The sequence below is a fragment of the Archocentrus centrarchus genome, chromosome 6 (genome assembly GCF_007364275.1).
Source record: "Archocentrus centrarchus isolate MPI-CPG fArcCen1 chromosome 6, fArcCen1, whole genome shotgun sequence".
NCBI lineage: Eukaryota > Metazoa > Chordata > Actinopteri > Cichliformes > Cichlidae > Archocentrus > Archocentrus centrarchus.
Genome location: NC_044351.1, coordinates 34,013,622 through 34,026,260, shown reverse-complemented (window position 1 = coordinate 34,026,260; position 12,639 = coordinate 34,013,622). Strand labels below are relative to the sequence as shown.

General features: G+C 44.6%; 1 protein-coding gene across 1 annotated transcript; it reads left to right on the top strand.

Moving 5' to 3' along the window:
• Positions 1–3,179: 3,179 nt before the first annotated feature.
• slc10a3 (solute carrier family 10 member 3) lies at positions 3,180–5,664 on the top strand. The gene has a single exon (XM_030730596.1). The coding sequence runs from the start codon at positions 3,647–3,649 to the stop codon at positions 5,060–5,062; it is 1,416 nt and encodes a 471-aa protein (XP_030586456.1). The 5' UTR covers positions 3,180–3,646; the 3' UTR covers positions 5,063–5,664.
• The last annotated feature ends 6,975 nt before the right edge of the window (positions 5,665–12,639 follow it).

Below are 12,639 nucleotides of genomic sequence, written 5' to 3'. Positions count from 1 at the left end.
TCCCAGGAGGAGCCGGTTACTATAAAAAGAGATGCTGGCAGGGTTATGTGACAGCAGGGATTTCCCTTTTAATGCCAGAGTCCTGAGATGGGCGCCGGTGTCAGGTTTCCCAGTCGTGTCTCCTGTTTGTGTAGGACAAATAAGCACTAACCTACTTCGCAGCAGGTTTTTATGAGGATAATTGATCAGTGTCACAAGATCCTGTGAGGATAAAAGGTGAGGAGTGGATTAGAGCCCATCAGTTTACAGTAGACAATGAGAAATACAGGGGAGTGGGACACTTCAGCATGAAAACTGAACAATAAAGAGAGGTGGTGATGTGTCACTGTTATGGTCACTTTTTAAATAGACTCTGCCAGAAAACCTCAAAGTGAACTGGATGTCAACTAAATCCTCTGTTTGAAGGTTAAACATGAAATCAAATACTAAAAAAATAGAATTGATTCTACTTTTCAACAATGCTCTTAATGTTAGCTCCCTGAAAAGCCTTCAGCTGATCCAAAATGCTGCAGCTAGAGTACTGACAGGGACTAGAAAGAGAGAGCAGATTTCTCCCATATTGGCTTCTCTTCATTGGCTCCCTGTTAAATCTAGAATAGAATTTAAAATCCTTCTCCTCACATACAAGGTCTTGAATAATCAGGCACCATCTTATCTCAAAGACCTCATAGTCCCATATCACCCAATAGAGCACTTCACTCTCAGACTGCTGGCTTACTTGTGGTTCCTTCAGAGTAGAATGGGAGGCAGAGCCTTCAGCTTTCAGGCCCCTCTTCTGTGGAACCAGCTCCCAGCTTGGATTCGGGAGACAGACACCCTCTCTATTTTTAAGATTAGGCTTAAAACTCTCCATCTTTTGTCCTGTCTCTCTCCCCTCAGCCCCATCCAGTCTCAGCAGATGACCCCCCCTCCCTGAGCCTGGTTCTGCTGGAGGTTTCTTCCTGTTAAAAGGGAGTTTTTCCTTCCCACTGTCACCAAGTGCTGCTCATAGGGGGTCGTTTGGACTGTTGGGTTTTCTCTGTATTATTGTAGGGTCTTTACCTACTATATTAAGCGCCTTGAGCTGTCTGTTTGTTGTGATTTGGCGCTATATAAATAAAATTGAACTGAATTGTTAGTGCATTAGACATGTAAAGAGACCCCACCTCCTACATGAGTGTGACAGCCGTAATTTTAGAGTGATGGTCAGATTGTCAGTCTTAATTGTTTTTGTCTTTGTGGGTGTTTTATACGTCTTTGCTGCAATTTATAGCCCTGCAAATATTTTGTGTTTCTTTGCAGTCAATTTCAATCTTTTTTGGTAGTTTTTTTTTTTGTGTCTCCTTCTCTGGTCATTTTGCAGATCTTTAGTTGTTTATGTGTCATTCTTTGTGCATCTCAGTTGTCATTTTGGATGTTTTAGTAGTAGTTCTGCATCCCTTTGCAGCCATTTTGTGACTGTTTTCAGTCATTTGGCATTGCAGTGTGCTCATTTTATGTGTCTCTGTAGTTGTTTTGCATCTTGTTGCAGCCATTTTTCATGCTTTTGTAGTCATTTTGTGTCTGTTTTCAGTAAACTTGTGTCTCTTTGTAGTTTCTCATTGTTGGTTTATGTGTTTGGGTAATTTTGTTTTTCTTTGTAGTTATTTTGCACCTCTGGAGTCAATGAAAGTGCTGTTAGAATATTATTAGAATATTATTAATAGAATATTATTAGCACTCTACAGAGATTTTATCATGAAAGAAAGTTCTTCCTAATAATAAAGAAGAACCTTGTACTAAAAGGAACTGGATTGACACCTAATTGATTATATTTAATAGTTTGATTGCTGAGAAATATGATAAAACTCAATAAATATCATAATAATATATGAATTAAACAAGTATATTCTGATGTTTAATGCTTAAATAAGTGTTTATGTTGATACCTGGATTTGAAGTCACTGTGCAGACCGAGTTTACCTGAATTCAGCAGTTCAGCTGTTTTATTCCGCGTGCCCTCCTTTGCCTGCGTTTCATGGGTAATCCCTGGCTGCCCCTCCAGGGGATACAAATCACGGTGTTCTCTTTCCCATGTGACCGCCCCTGTTTGTGTGAGCAGGGGGAGCTGAAGCTGGAGACCGCTCGGACTGGATTAATGAAGGGCTGCGTCAAGATAATCACATTTACCCGGACAGAGACAGGAAGTGCTGGGATTTGTCTTTAACAATAAATGAACGCATTGAATGGGCCACAACAGCTAAACATAAAATTAACATTAAAAAAAATGAAACTGGAATATTTATGTTTTTAAGGAGTTTTTAGAAACTAATATCTTGAGACTACAAAGAAAATTCTTGAACGTGTGAGATAAGACAATAATTCTTAATAACTGTTGTAATATATGGCAATGTAGCAGCCACACAAAATTCTGGTTGTGCATGAACACTTCTGTGGATGATTAGGACACAGAGGTATGTCCCAGGAGCACAGAGCCCACTTTGCTCAGTTTTCCCCACCTCTTCTTTTTTCAGCTGCTCCTTTTAGGGCTCGCCCCAGCAGATCCTCCACATCTCACCCTATCACCAGCATCATCCTCTGTCACACCAACCCCTCTGCATGTTCTCCTTCACTATATACATAATTTCTCTGTAGTCTTCCTCTTTTCCTCCTGCCTGGCAGCTCCAGAGTCATCCTTTGTCCAGTATATCTACTATCCCTCCTCTGCACATGTCCAAACTATCTCAGCCTCCCCTCTCTAACTTTGTCTCCAAACCTCTCTACCTGAGCTGTCCCTCTGATGCACTCATTTCTAATGCTGTCCATTCTGATCGCTCCCAATGAAAATCTTAGCATCTTCATCTCTGCCACCTCCAGCTCGGCCTCCAGTCTTTGTGTCTGTGCAATTTCTCCAAACCATCCATTGGAGCAGGTCTCACTGCCATCTTGTAAACCTTCCCTTTCACTTATGCTGCTATCCTTCTGTCAAAAATCACCCCTGACACTCGTCTCCACCCACTCCACCTGACCCCAAGTATTTAAACTCATCTGTCTTCCTACCTCTACTCCTTACAGTTTCACTGTTACACCTAATCCCACCCCCACCTTGAACCCATCTGTCTCCTATCCTGCACGAGCTTCGCGTTTCTCCTGAATTCCTCGTGCTGTACCAACAGTTAATACCGATGTTCCTCGATAATAAAATCAGCTTTTATTTTGGCATTCCTTGCCCGGAAGTGCACCTTTTCCTCACGCTCGCTTCACCCAAAAATCGTCAGCAGCAAACAAACGGACACGGAGCTACGATGTTCTCAGTTTTCATCAACCGAGGAGACAATAAGACCGGAAAGAAAGGCGCGGCTGTGGCTAGGCGTGATCGACATCTTAGCAGCGCGTAGACAAAAGGAAGACCTGTGTGAGTGTTTGATTCCCGGGGCTACCGCTGTAGAGCTGAGCTCCGACGAGGCAGGGCGGGGTGATGTTTAGGTTCCGGTATAAAGGCAGCGACAAAATGGGAACCAGACGAGATGTGAAGCCGGTTGCCAGCGCTGTGCTTTTATACCGGAGACTAGCATGAGAAGTTCGCCGTCCGGGTGTGAAAGGGCGGCGGTATAACCGTCTGGGGAGGCCGCTGGCGGGGGAGAACCGTGTGGCTGCGGCGTCCCTCCACCCCTCGTCCGCCTATACGATGAGGATGCTATTTACATTCTGCTGTCTCTTCCTTATTACCGGCGGAGCGGACCGGGCGTGGGCCACCGGAAACCTCACTGTTGATGGCAGCAACAGGACCAACGTGACGGCCGACGGCAGCAGCAGGTATATCACAATCGGGGACGGGTCATCGCAGGAGTTTGAGTTCCCGGAATACACCAACGGCGTGATTGTAATCTCCAGCCGGTACCGGAGCGCCGCGGCCGGAAGGAAGGGCCGTCAGAGCTTGAAGCAGACGGTGAGAGTCCACTCCCTGGACCCGGAGGTCCTCTCTATCATTAACGTGACGGACGGCGGTCGCGGAGGACCAGCTCAGAGCTACATTATCAGCATCCGCTCCGGGTTGCCGGGGAGGGCTCAGCTGAAGATCCAGCTGCTGGACCTGGACCAGGACTCTGTGCCGGTTCTGATTGAAGAGAGGACAGATTACTCCATCAGAGTGGCACCGGGTAATGATGACCCTGCCACCCGGCTCATCCAGTCGGGTGGCCTGTCCCATTTCTCTGAGAACCCTGTGCTATTTGCCTTGCTGCCCCTCATTTTTGTCAACAAGTGTGCCTTTGGGTGCAAGGTAGAGGTGGAGGTGCTGCGGGGGCTGCTGAAGAGCCCCAAGCCACTGCTCCTAGGGGTGCTGGGACAGTTCCTGGTGATGCCTTTATACGCCTACTGTGTGTCCCGGTTGGCCTCACTGCCCACGACACTCTCTCTGGGTTTGGTCATCACCTGCTCTGCCCCGGGCGGTGGGGGAGGATACCTGTACAGCCTGTTGCTTGGAGGCGATGTCACCCTGGCCATCTCCATGACGCTGGTCTCCACAGTCGTGGCGGCAGCAGCCATGCCTCTGTCGTCAGCCCTGTACGGTTGGCTTCTGGGCGTCCACGCTGCCCTGCACGTGCCCTTTGTGAAGATCCTGGGCACCCTGCTGTTCATCGCTATCCCCATCTCGCTGGGCATGCTGGTCAAGCTGCGGCTGCCCGCCCTCACTCGTGTCCTGCTGGCGCTCATCCGACCCTTCAGCTTCGTGCTCATCGTGGGCGGCATCTTCATGGCCTACCAAATGGGAGCGTCCATCCTGGCCAACGTCCAGCCCCAAATCGTGGCTGTTGGGATTACGGTGCCTTTGCTGGGCCTGGTTGTCGGGGCCGTCCTGGCCAAACTGGCGGGTCTTTCGCCGCCTCAGAGGAAGACTGTCAGCATCGAGGTGGGCGTCCAGAACAGCCTGCTGGCTCTCGCTGTCATGCAGCTGTCTTTCCAGCGACTGGAGGCGGATTTCGCGTCACAGGCACCCTTCATTGTGGCCCTCAGCAGCACCTCAGAGATGCTGCTCATCGTGCTGGGATACGTCACCAAGCGGAGGTTCTGCGGCTCTGCCGTCCCCAGGAGTGACGCCTGATTGTAGCTGCAGTTTACTCTTAACTTTTTTGAAGAATGAACCCTTTGGATCCTGTGGAAATCTGGTGTCCCTCTGTCTCAGCCTCAAGACACCCAACAATCACCAATCCAACGTCACTGTTGTTCTACACAGGACAGTGAATGGACTTTTTACGGGACTTTTGTTGTCGTTTTGGTATTTTTTCATGAAAACCAAAGGCCTTTTACCCCTCTGAGACCTTTTTGTGTTTATTTTCCAGTATATACTTTTTCAAATCAGATTATACTGTGAAGTAAATGTAAATATTCTTAAGAAGATAAATCCCTATTAAAAGAAAAGGTATTTTTCTACCAGATCACTTTTTTTTTGTTTTGTTTTGTTTTTGTAATCCAAAAGCAAAGACTGATTTGTATCATGTTTACAAGAGGTCCATGTGTCTTAGCCTGTGGGGACGTTTGGGGGGGGTGTTAAAGTGGAAACTTTTGTGAATCAAACAGGAAAACGATGAAATTATTTTGAAAGTATTTGCCTCTGATTGTGTGTCCTGAATCTTTAAATCCGTGTACTTGAATATTTGCAAGGAGAAATTAAGAAAAAGTCAATAAAAAAAAAAAATTCTTGTCAAAGCAGAACTTGGCTTGTCGAGCGTGTGTGTGTGTGTGTGTGTGTGTGTGTGTGTGTGTGTGTGTGTGTGTACACCTATCAAACAGGTCAGTGCCGTCTGAGGGCCGACAGCTCAGCCGCAGTCAGTTTGGTTTCACTTTGACGCGCAGATGTTGAAACTAACAGTCGAGTGTTTTCATATTGAAAGTTTCTGTGTGGCCTCTTTCGCACGCTGTGATCAACCACACAGCAGGCGGTAAAAATCCCACGTGGGGCTTTTTTGGCTCAGTATTTTTTGATTAAAACTGCCAGTTAACCATTTTTAAAATAATTTTGAAACTGCCTTCACACACTTACACAAACCTAAATCTCCAACTCCAAATTCTAAGATAATTCAGGAGTAAATAGGACAAAGCGTAATATGTTGCATGTTAATGTACCAGGAATTCAAACATTATAATGCACTATAACTCATTTTCAAGTATGGCACCTAATCCTAACTTAAGTGCAAGTATGAATGGAAGATTTTTACTTGTACTGAACATCTTTATGGTACTGCTTACTTATGCTTCATTTTACTGTGGATGTCAACAGGGTTCAGTTTGTGTAGCTTTAAATGTTAAGAAAATTCAATCGTCTAAAATGTAAGAACAAGTGCCCACGTTACATTAATTATCTGAATATGTGCAGCCCAAAGTTTTCCACTGAATATTATTTGGCACAAAGCTGCGAGGTCCCATTTGTGCGCTCCATGTCGACTGAATAAGTGACTAAACGTGTGTTTGTTTCAACGTTCGGTGTTTGCTCTCCCCTGAAAAACACTCGTGTGTGTCAGTGCATCAGGGTGAACTTCCTCTCATTGGGTATGAAGGAAGTTCAGTGTAGCCGAGTTCTCTTTGTCACGACTGAAGTGCAGTTCAAAGCTGAAAAGACGACATTTTTTTTTGTCACACGGTAGGTCGACATGTTTGGCACATCATTTTGGCACAAAAGGAACTCCAGACAAAGCGCTTTGTTTACACTTCAGATGACCGGGAGCTTTTCCAAATGATTGTCATTTTCTTTTAGTGCTTCAAGCACAACACACCTCACTTGGCTTAATTACAAAAGTATGAAAAGCTCAACAAAGGAAATGAAAGTGCTGCAGTGTAACCAAAGTGAGCTTGTTTTTGAGTTCACACAGTGCTGTAAAAAACAAACCTTTAGGTTATTAACTCTTTGGCCTACAAGACAAGGTCCACTTTTTATCAGCTCGCCTCTGAGCAACAGCACACCGTGGCTGTAAGTTAACTATTGAATGAAGGCTCGAGGTTTACAGTTTGCACAGTGTCACAGAAATGACCCCTTTCCTGCAGCACTTCCTGTTTACAGCCCTGGACTTTCATGTGCTTTCATTAGCACTTTCTGGGAGTGATTTGTGGTGGAAAAACAGAGTCCAGGTCTGCTGTCTTGGCCCGGCAGATTTGAGTGGGAATGCGGTGCAGCTGTAAAACCGCCAGGCCTCAGCTTCAACTCGCAGAGCAGCAGAAGGCCAGGATCCACGATTCCTACAAAAAGGAAGGACCGCCGAAAGAAGAAAAACACGAGCCGGCTTAGTCATGACTGCTTTTCTCTTCCTCCAATATTAAAACAAGCAGAGGCATGCATGTGACTCAGATAAGGGTAAATACAATTATGCAATCAGTTCTCTTTGTGACAACATAAGCCTCTCCAACTGTTACAGTTTCAGGGGTTTTTTTTGCTTTTAATTGACCAATCTGTAAACCTTCAGAAAGTAAAAACACATGTGACACTTGTGAGGGAATAATCAAATTTGGACAAGCAGGGAAAAGGATAAGCTTTTTTTTTTTAATAGGCTAATTTATTAATATTAGTAAACATTTCTGCAGAGCAAATAACACCAAAGGGAAAAAATTCCAGCATGTACATTAAAACAAACATGAATTCACTGAAATAAATAAAAGAACAAGTTATTTGCCAACTCGAATGGACTCATTTTAACTGTAGTTAATTAGATTTTTATACAAAAAGCAACTTCTAAACAAAGCTGTAAATAAATCCAGTAAAAAAAATGAAGTATTTTTTTCCTCAAATGTAATGAAGTACAAGTACTATAAAACTGAAACACTCCAGTAAAGGACGAGAATGTCAAAGCTGTACTTAAGTGTTAGCTAACTTTCTGAAGCAGGCAGGTAAATATGCACATTACTGTCTGTCAGCAGGCTGGTTTCCTGCAGAGTGAGCAGGCAGGTGAGCACACTGAACTAAACTGAGTTTATTCCTTCTCCTCCTCAGGGGACAAAGCACTAAATGGCACGAGTCCAAGACGGAGGACTGACCCAAGCAGCTGGGAGGTTTCCTGGAAGAGGAGATTATGGGAAAGTACACAATACAGTGAAGCGAGTTTCTCAAATAGCTGAAACAGGCTGGCACAGGTGAAAGGAGGATTTATGTACTAAGGGAGATGGAATGATGACAGACAGGTGTGTGATGAGGCCACAGGTGGAGCTGGAGACCACACCTCCAGAGTCTGCAGCCCATGTTGGAAGGAAATAGCACCAAAACCACCACCAGAGACACAGAGACATTTTTATAATTTTTAGGCTGCACATTTTTTAAAAAATATGATGTGTTGTGTTACATTCCTTTAAATAAATAAGAAATAATAATCAAAAGTATTTCTGTGGCACCTTTTGAAAACCACAGTTACAAAGTGCTTCACAGAATTTACAGTAATAGCAGCATTAAAATGTCCCAAAATACATAAAATGAGTGAAAAAGAACAAATGCAAACAAAAGACAAAGAAGACACGAGGAAGTGATTGTGCTGATCTAATGCTCCACAGCACTGAGGCTAAAGCAGTCCAAACCTGTAACAGTAACTGATTCTCTGATCTGACGGTCCGGGGCGGTAAAAGGTGCAAGGAGTGGAGCCAAAGCATGCAGTGATTTAAAAATCAGTGATTTAAAAAACGATCAAACAGTATCATTAACTGGATTCTGGGAAGCTGGTGTATTTGTGCGAAGACAGGAGTGATGCGTTCCCTGTGCTGAGTGTTTGTGAGTAGCCTCGCTGCTGCTTTGTACTAACTGTAGGCAGGAAACTGCTGCATCATTTAGGCTCGTAAACAATGAGCTGCAATAATCTAATTGGGGGGAAATGAGGATGTGGATGAGTGTTCAGTTGTATCGTTCTGAAGCATCGATTGAACCCTGGCAATATTTCTAATCTGTTCAAATCAAGACTGGACTGGGCTGGACTTCTGACATGCTGGTTGAAACTGAGATGGTGATCGATGCACAGATTTCTAGCACACTCCGTGGGTTGGGTATTAGCTGTCCAAGTTGGGAGTGACACTATTTTGAATATGATCAAGTCCAGTAACAAAGACTTCAGTTTGGTCAGAGTTCAAAAAAGGGCAGCGAGGCAAGAATGCAGGGAATCTGGATTTTTGTGTTTTTCAGATCATGCGCCACGCAGCCATCGGAATAACAATGTTATGACATGTGTGTGATTGCAGATTACGTGACCCAGTGACAACAGATGTAATCTGCACAAAACAGGTCCAAAGACTGAGCACTGTGGGACCCCGCATGTCAGAGTGTCCACAGTGACTCTGGATACTCCGATAAGTCGGCCAACCGTGTTTCTAAGTCTCTTCGTGAGAACGCTGTGGTCAGCTGGATCAAAGGCTACGGCCACAGCAAACGACCCGAGTCTGCAGGTGTTAACATACAGCGGTTTGTGTCTCTCCTGATGCCAGGAAGTGTTGGCTTCCATGACCTCTCAGGGTTACTGCATGGTTCCTGTTTTCATTAACAATACCTGTTATGGCCACACACACACACACACACACACACACACACACACACACACAGGAAATCCTGCTGAGGTCCAGAGCCAGTCAATCATTCGACCCTTCAGCAGCAGCTCCTGTCTGAATCAGAGGTGAGCCACTGTCCCCTGATCACGTGTCTGTGTGTGTGTGTGTGTGTGTGTGTGTGTGTGTGTGTGTGCGTGCCCTGAGGTGTCAGTTTGTGCTGCTCTTAAGGAGGCTGACAGGTGATGATGTTCAGTCTTTCCTTGCTGCTGCTGCTGCAGATAAACTCTTCCCTGTACTTCAGCACTACTGTTTATATTCCTATCCTGCACATTAGCGGCACAATGGGGAAGAGAGGGCTTTTAAAAATGCATGAGGACACGTTGCATTAAGTTTTCATGAGTTCCTTTCACCTTCTCCCACGAGATGGTTTTCCTGCTGCCTGCTCTGCAGCAATAAAGCCGGGAAGTCCAGAAAACACACGAGCGGCTGAGGGGAGAAGAGGTGAGGAATGAGCTCATCGTCGAGCAGAAGATGGAGCCTGCTGCCGTGCAGCCGTGGTTGCAGCGTGATGTGGTAAGGCGTGGCACTCAGCAAGGCCACACCTGAACTGAGGCAATATCATATTTGTGCAAGCATTAACCCTCTGGAGTCTCTGCCATAGTTTTAATCTTCCTGCTGCCTGTTGTATCATTTTTGAGCATCATGTGGAAAATAAAAACGTCCAGTTGGAGATTAAAGTTGGTAACTGGAGGGACTGAACTGGCCCCTCTGCTGAGTTTTCGATGTTTAAAACATGATAATGCAGTTATGTGACAAAGGACGGGTCATCCCAGCAGTTTTAAGTTGCACTCGATCAAAGCACTGAGACCATAAAGTCATCAGGAAAGCGCCTACTGAGGTCGGAGATCAGAGAGGTCAAAGGGTCAAGCCCTGGTAGACTTCTGAACAATTAGAGCTCATTTTAAAGTGGCAGGAGTCACCGCCCTGCTGGCTATTAGGAAAAACATCCAGGTTTAAGGAACGTCTGCTCTGGCTTTCCTCTTTCAGATCCGGACACAACGTCCATTTTTTTATATACAGTCTATGAGAGAAACTAGGAAACATACACATTTGAGAATCTCTGCATTTTTGGCTCATCAACAGTTTTTATGCTTTTAAAGCTGATGCCAATAAAAAAACACATGCATTTTAGTATCTTGGAAAAGTTTGAGCCTGTAGCTCCCAGAGTACATGTCTCATCTGTGTTATGCAACGAGGGGAGTTTACAGTGCAGTCACGCCTGTCCTTTCACGCCCTGTGTCCTGATTACTGTAAACACCAGTGTGTGTGTGTGTAAGTGTGCAGCAACATGAGGCAGAAAAACACAAAAAGCTGGACTTCTCTTTACTTCAGAATGTTCACAGAAGACAAAGACGCCATTTATGTCTTAAATTAAGTAAAATGTGTTGTTTTGTTTTTTACCTCTTTAGTTCACGATGCTCCAGCAGATTGTTTTATCTCCGACCTTCTGCGTTAAAGTGCTCCTTGACATTAATAATAATACTAATAGTAATGTAACACTTGACAGGGACCCTCATGCCTGTAAATACTTGAACATGCATTTTGAATGCAGCATGTTTCCTCAAGTACAGCGAACATCACACAGGATGTGCAGCTGAGATGAGAAACAGTGGTTTCTCACATGCTGTATTCACTAAATTCTGCTGCTTCCTGTTTGAGTGGCTCAAACTCATTCAAGAAAAATGTACATGTATGTGTGTATGTATGTAAGTCCTCCATTCGTAGGTGTTTACCTCTCATGAGAGGCTGCAGGAGAAGTGATCGTCATGAGATTAAGGCTTCTCTTATTTTCTGACAGATGCATTGTTCCAGTAATGGATGTTCATATTAAACAGGACTAAAGTTTCAAATAATGAGGTCAGTGTGTGTACATAATAATAAAGCTTCAGATTGAGACAGCACTTTTTACTGTGTGACGTCAGTAATAAGCAGAAATCCTAAAGAAGAAGCCAGAAAACATCTAAATACTCGAGAGGACCTCCATGTTTCAGAACATGTTTTTAATCGAAGTGTGAGGAGAAGGTCGTTTTAAAAGAAGGGATGTGGCCTTACAGGCAGAGAAACAAACTGAAGGGTCACACCAACGCACGAGGATCACGTTGAACTGTGAATCGTGCAGATCTGCTGGAAATGAGCATAAAAAGATCCTCTTTAAATTACGGCCTGATAACATTTATTGAGAAGAACCCATAAAACCTGAAAACAGAATAATAACACAAAGTGCTACGGGGCGACTCATCCTGTTGTCGTCAGGGTTTGAATGGAGGGGAAGTAGGTGACACAGCAAGTGATTTCATCTCCACTGTGCCTGCTGTTGTTGTTGAGCAAGATCACAATATCAGAGCTGCACAGCAGGAACCTGATATTTGAGTCACAAAGGTTAAGAAATAGTCTTTTGTTCAGGGACCATGTGATCAGGTTCATGTAATCCAGTCGGGTTATTGGCTACACAGGGGAACACACACAGTAGAGGAGTCTGTGGTGGTGTGATGATTACTGTAACACACTCTGTGTGAAGGCTGCGCTCACACCGCTCCTCCTCGTCTGAGTCCTGCACGGTAAACATCTCAAGGCCAAGAAGCGGGAGCAATGACCTGCGCTCCGTGTCAATTATTTATCCGTGACTGTATTTTTATCTCAGCACTAACAGCTCTTCAAAATGGCAAGAAAAGTCCCTCAGTTGGAGTTCTCTGCTGTGAGCTTTGCAAAAATAATGATAAAAACAAATGATTGAGCAAATAATATATTTTTAATGTATTTTTAAGGCATGAATACATCAGGCTCAGGTTCAGAAGTTTGGAGACAGAGAGCCACGGTTTGGATGGTTCAGACATGCGCAGAGCAGGGAGGGTGGACAGAGGATGATGAAGATGGAGCTGCCAGGCAGGAGGAAAAGAGGAAGACCTCAGAGGAGGTTCGTGGGTGTTGTGGAGGAGGACAGAGGAGGGTGCTGGGATAGGGTGAGATGGAGACAGATGATCTGTTGTGGCGCCCCCTAAAGGGAGCAGCCGGAAGAAGAAGAAGATTTAGTCAAATATGCAGAATTCAACCTCTTGTTTTTTTCATATTATCTATGACTTAAAAATAATAATGATGAATAAAATAATAAGA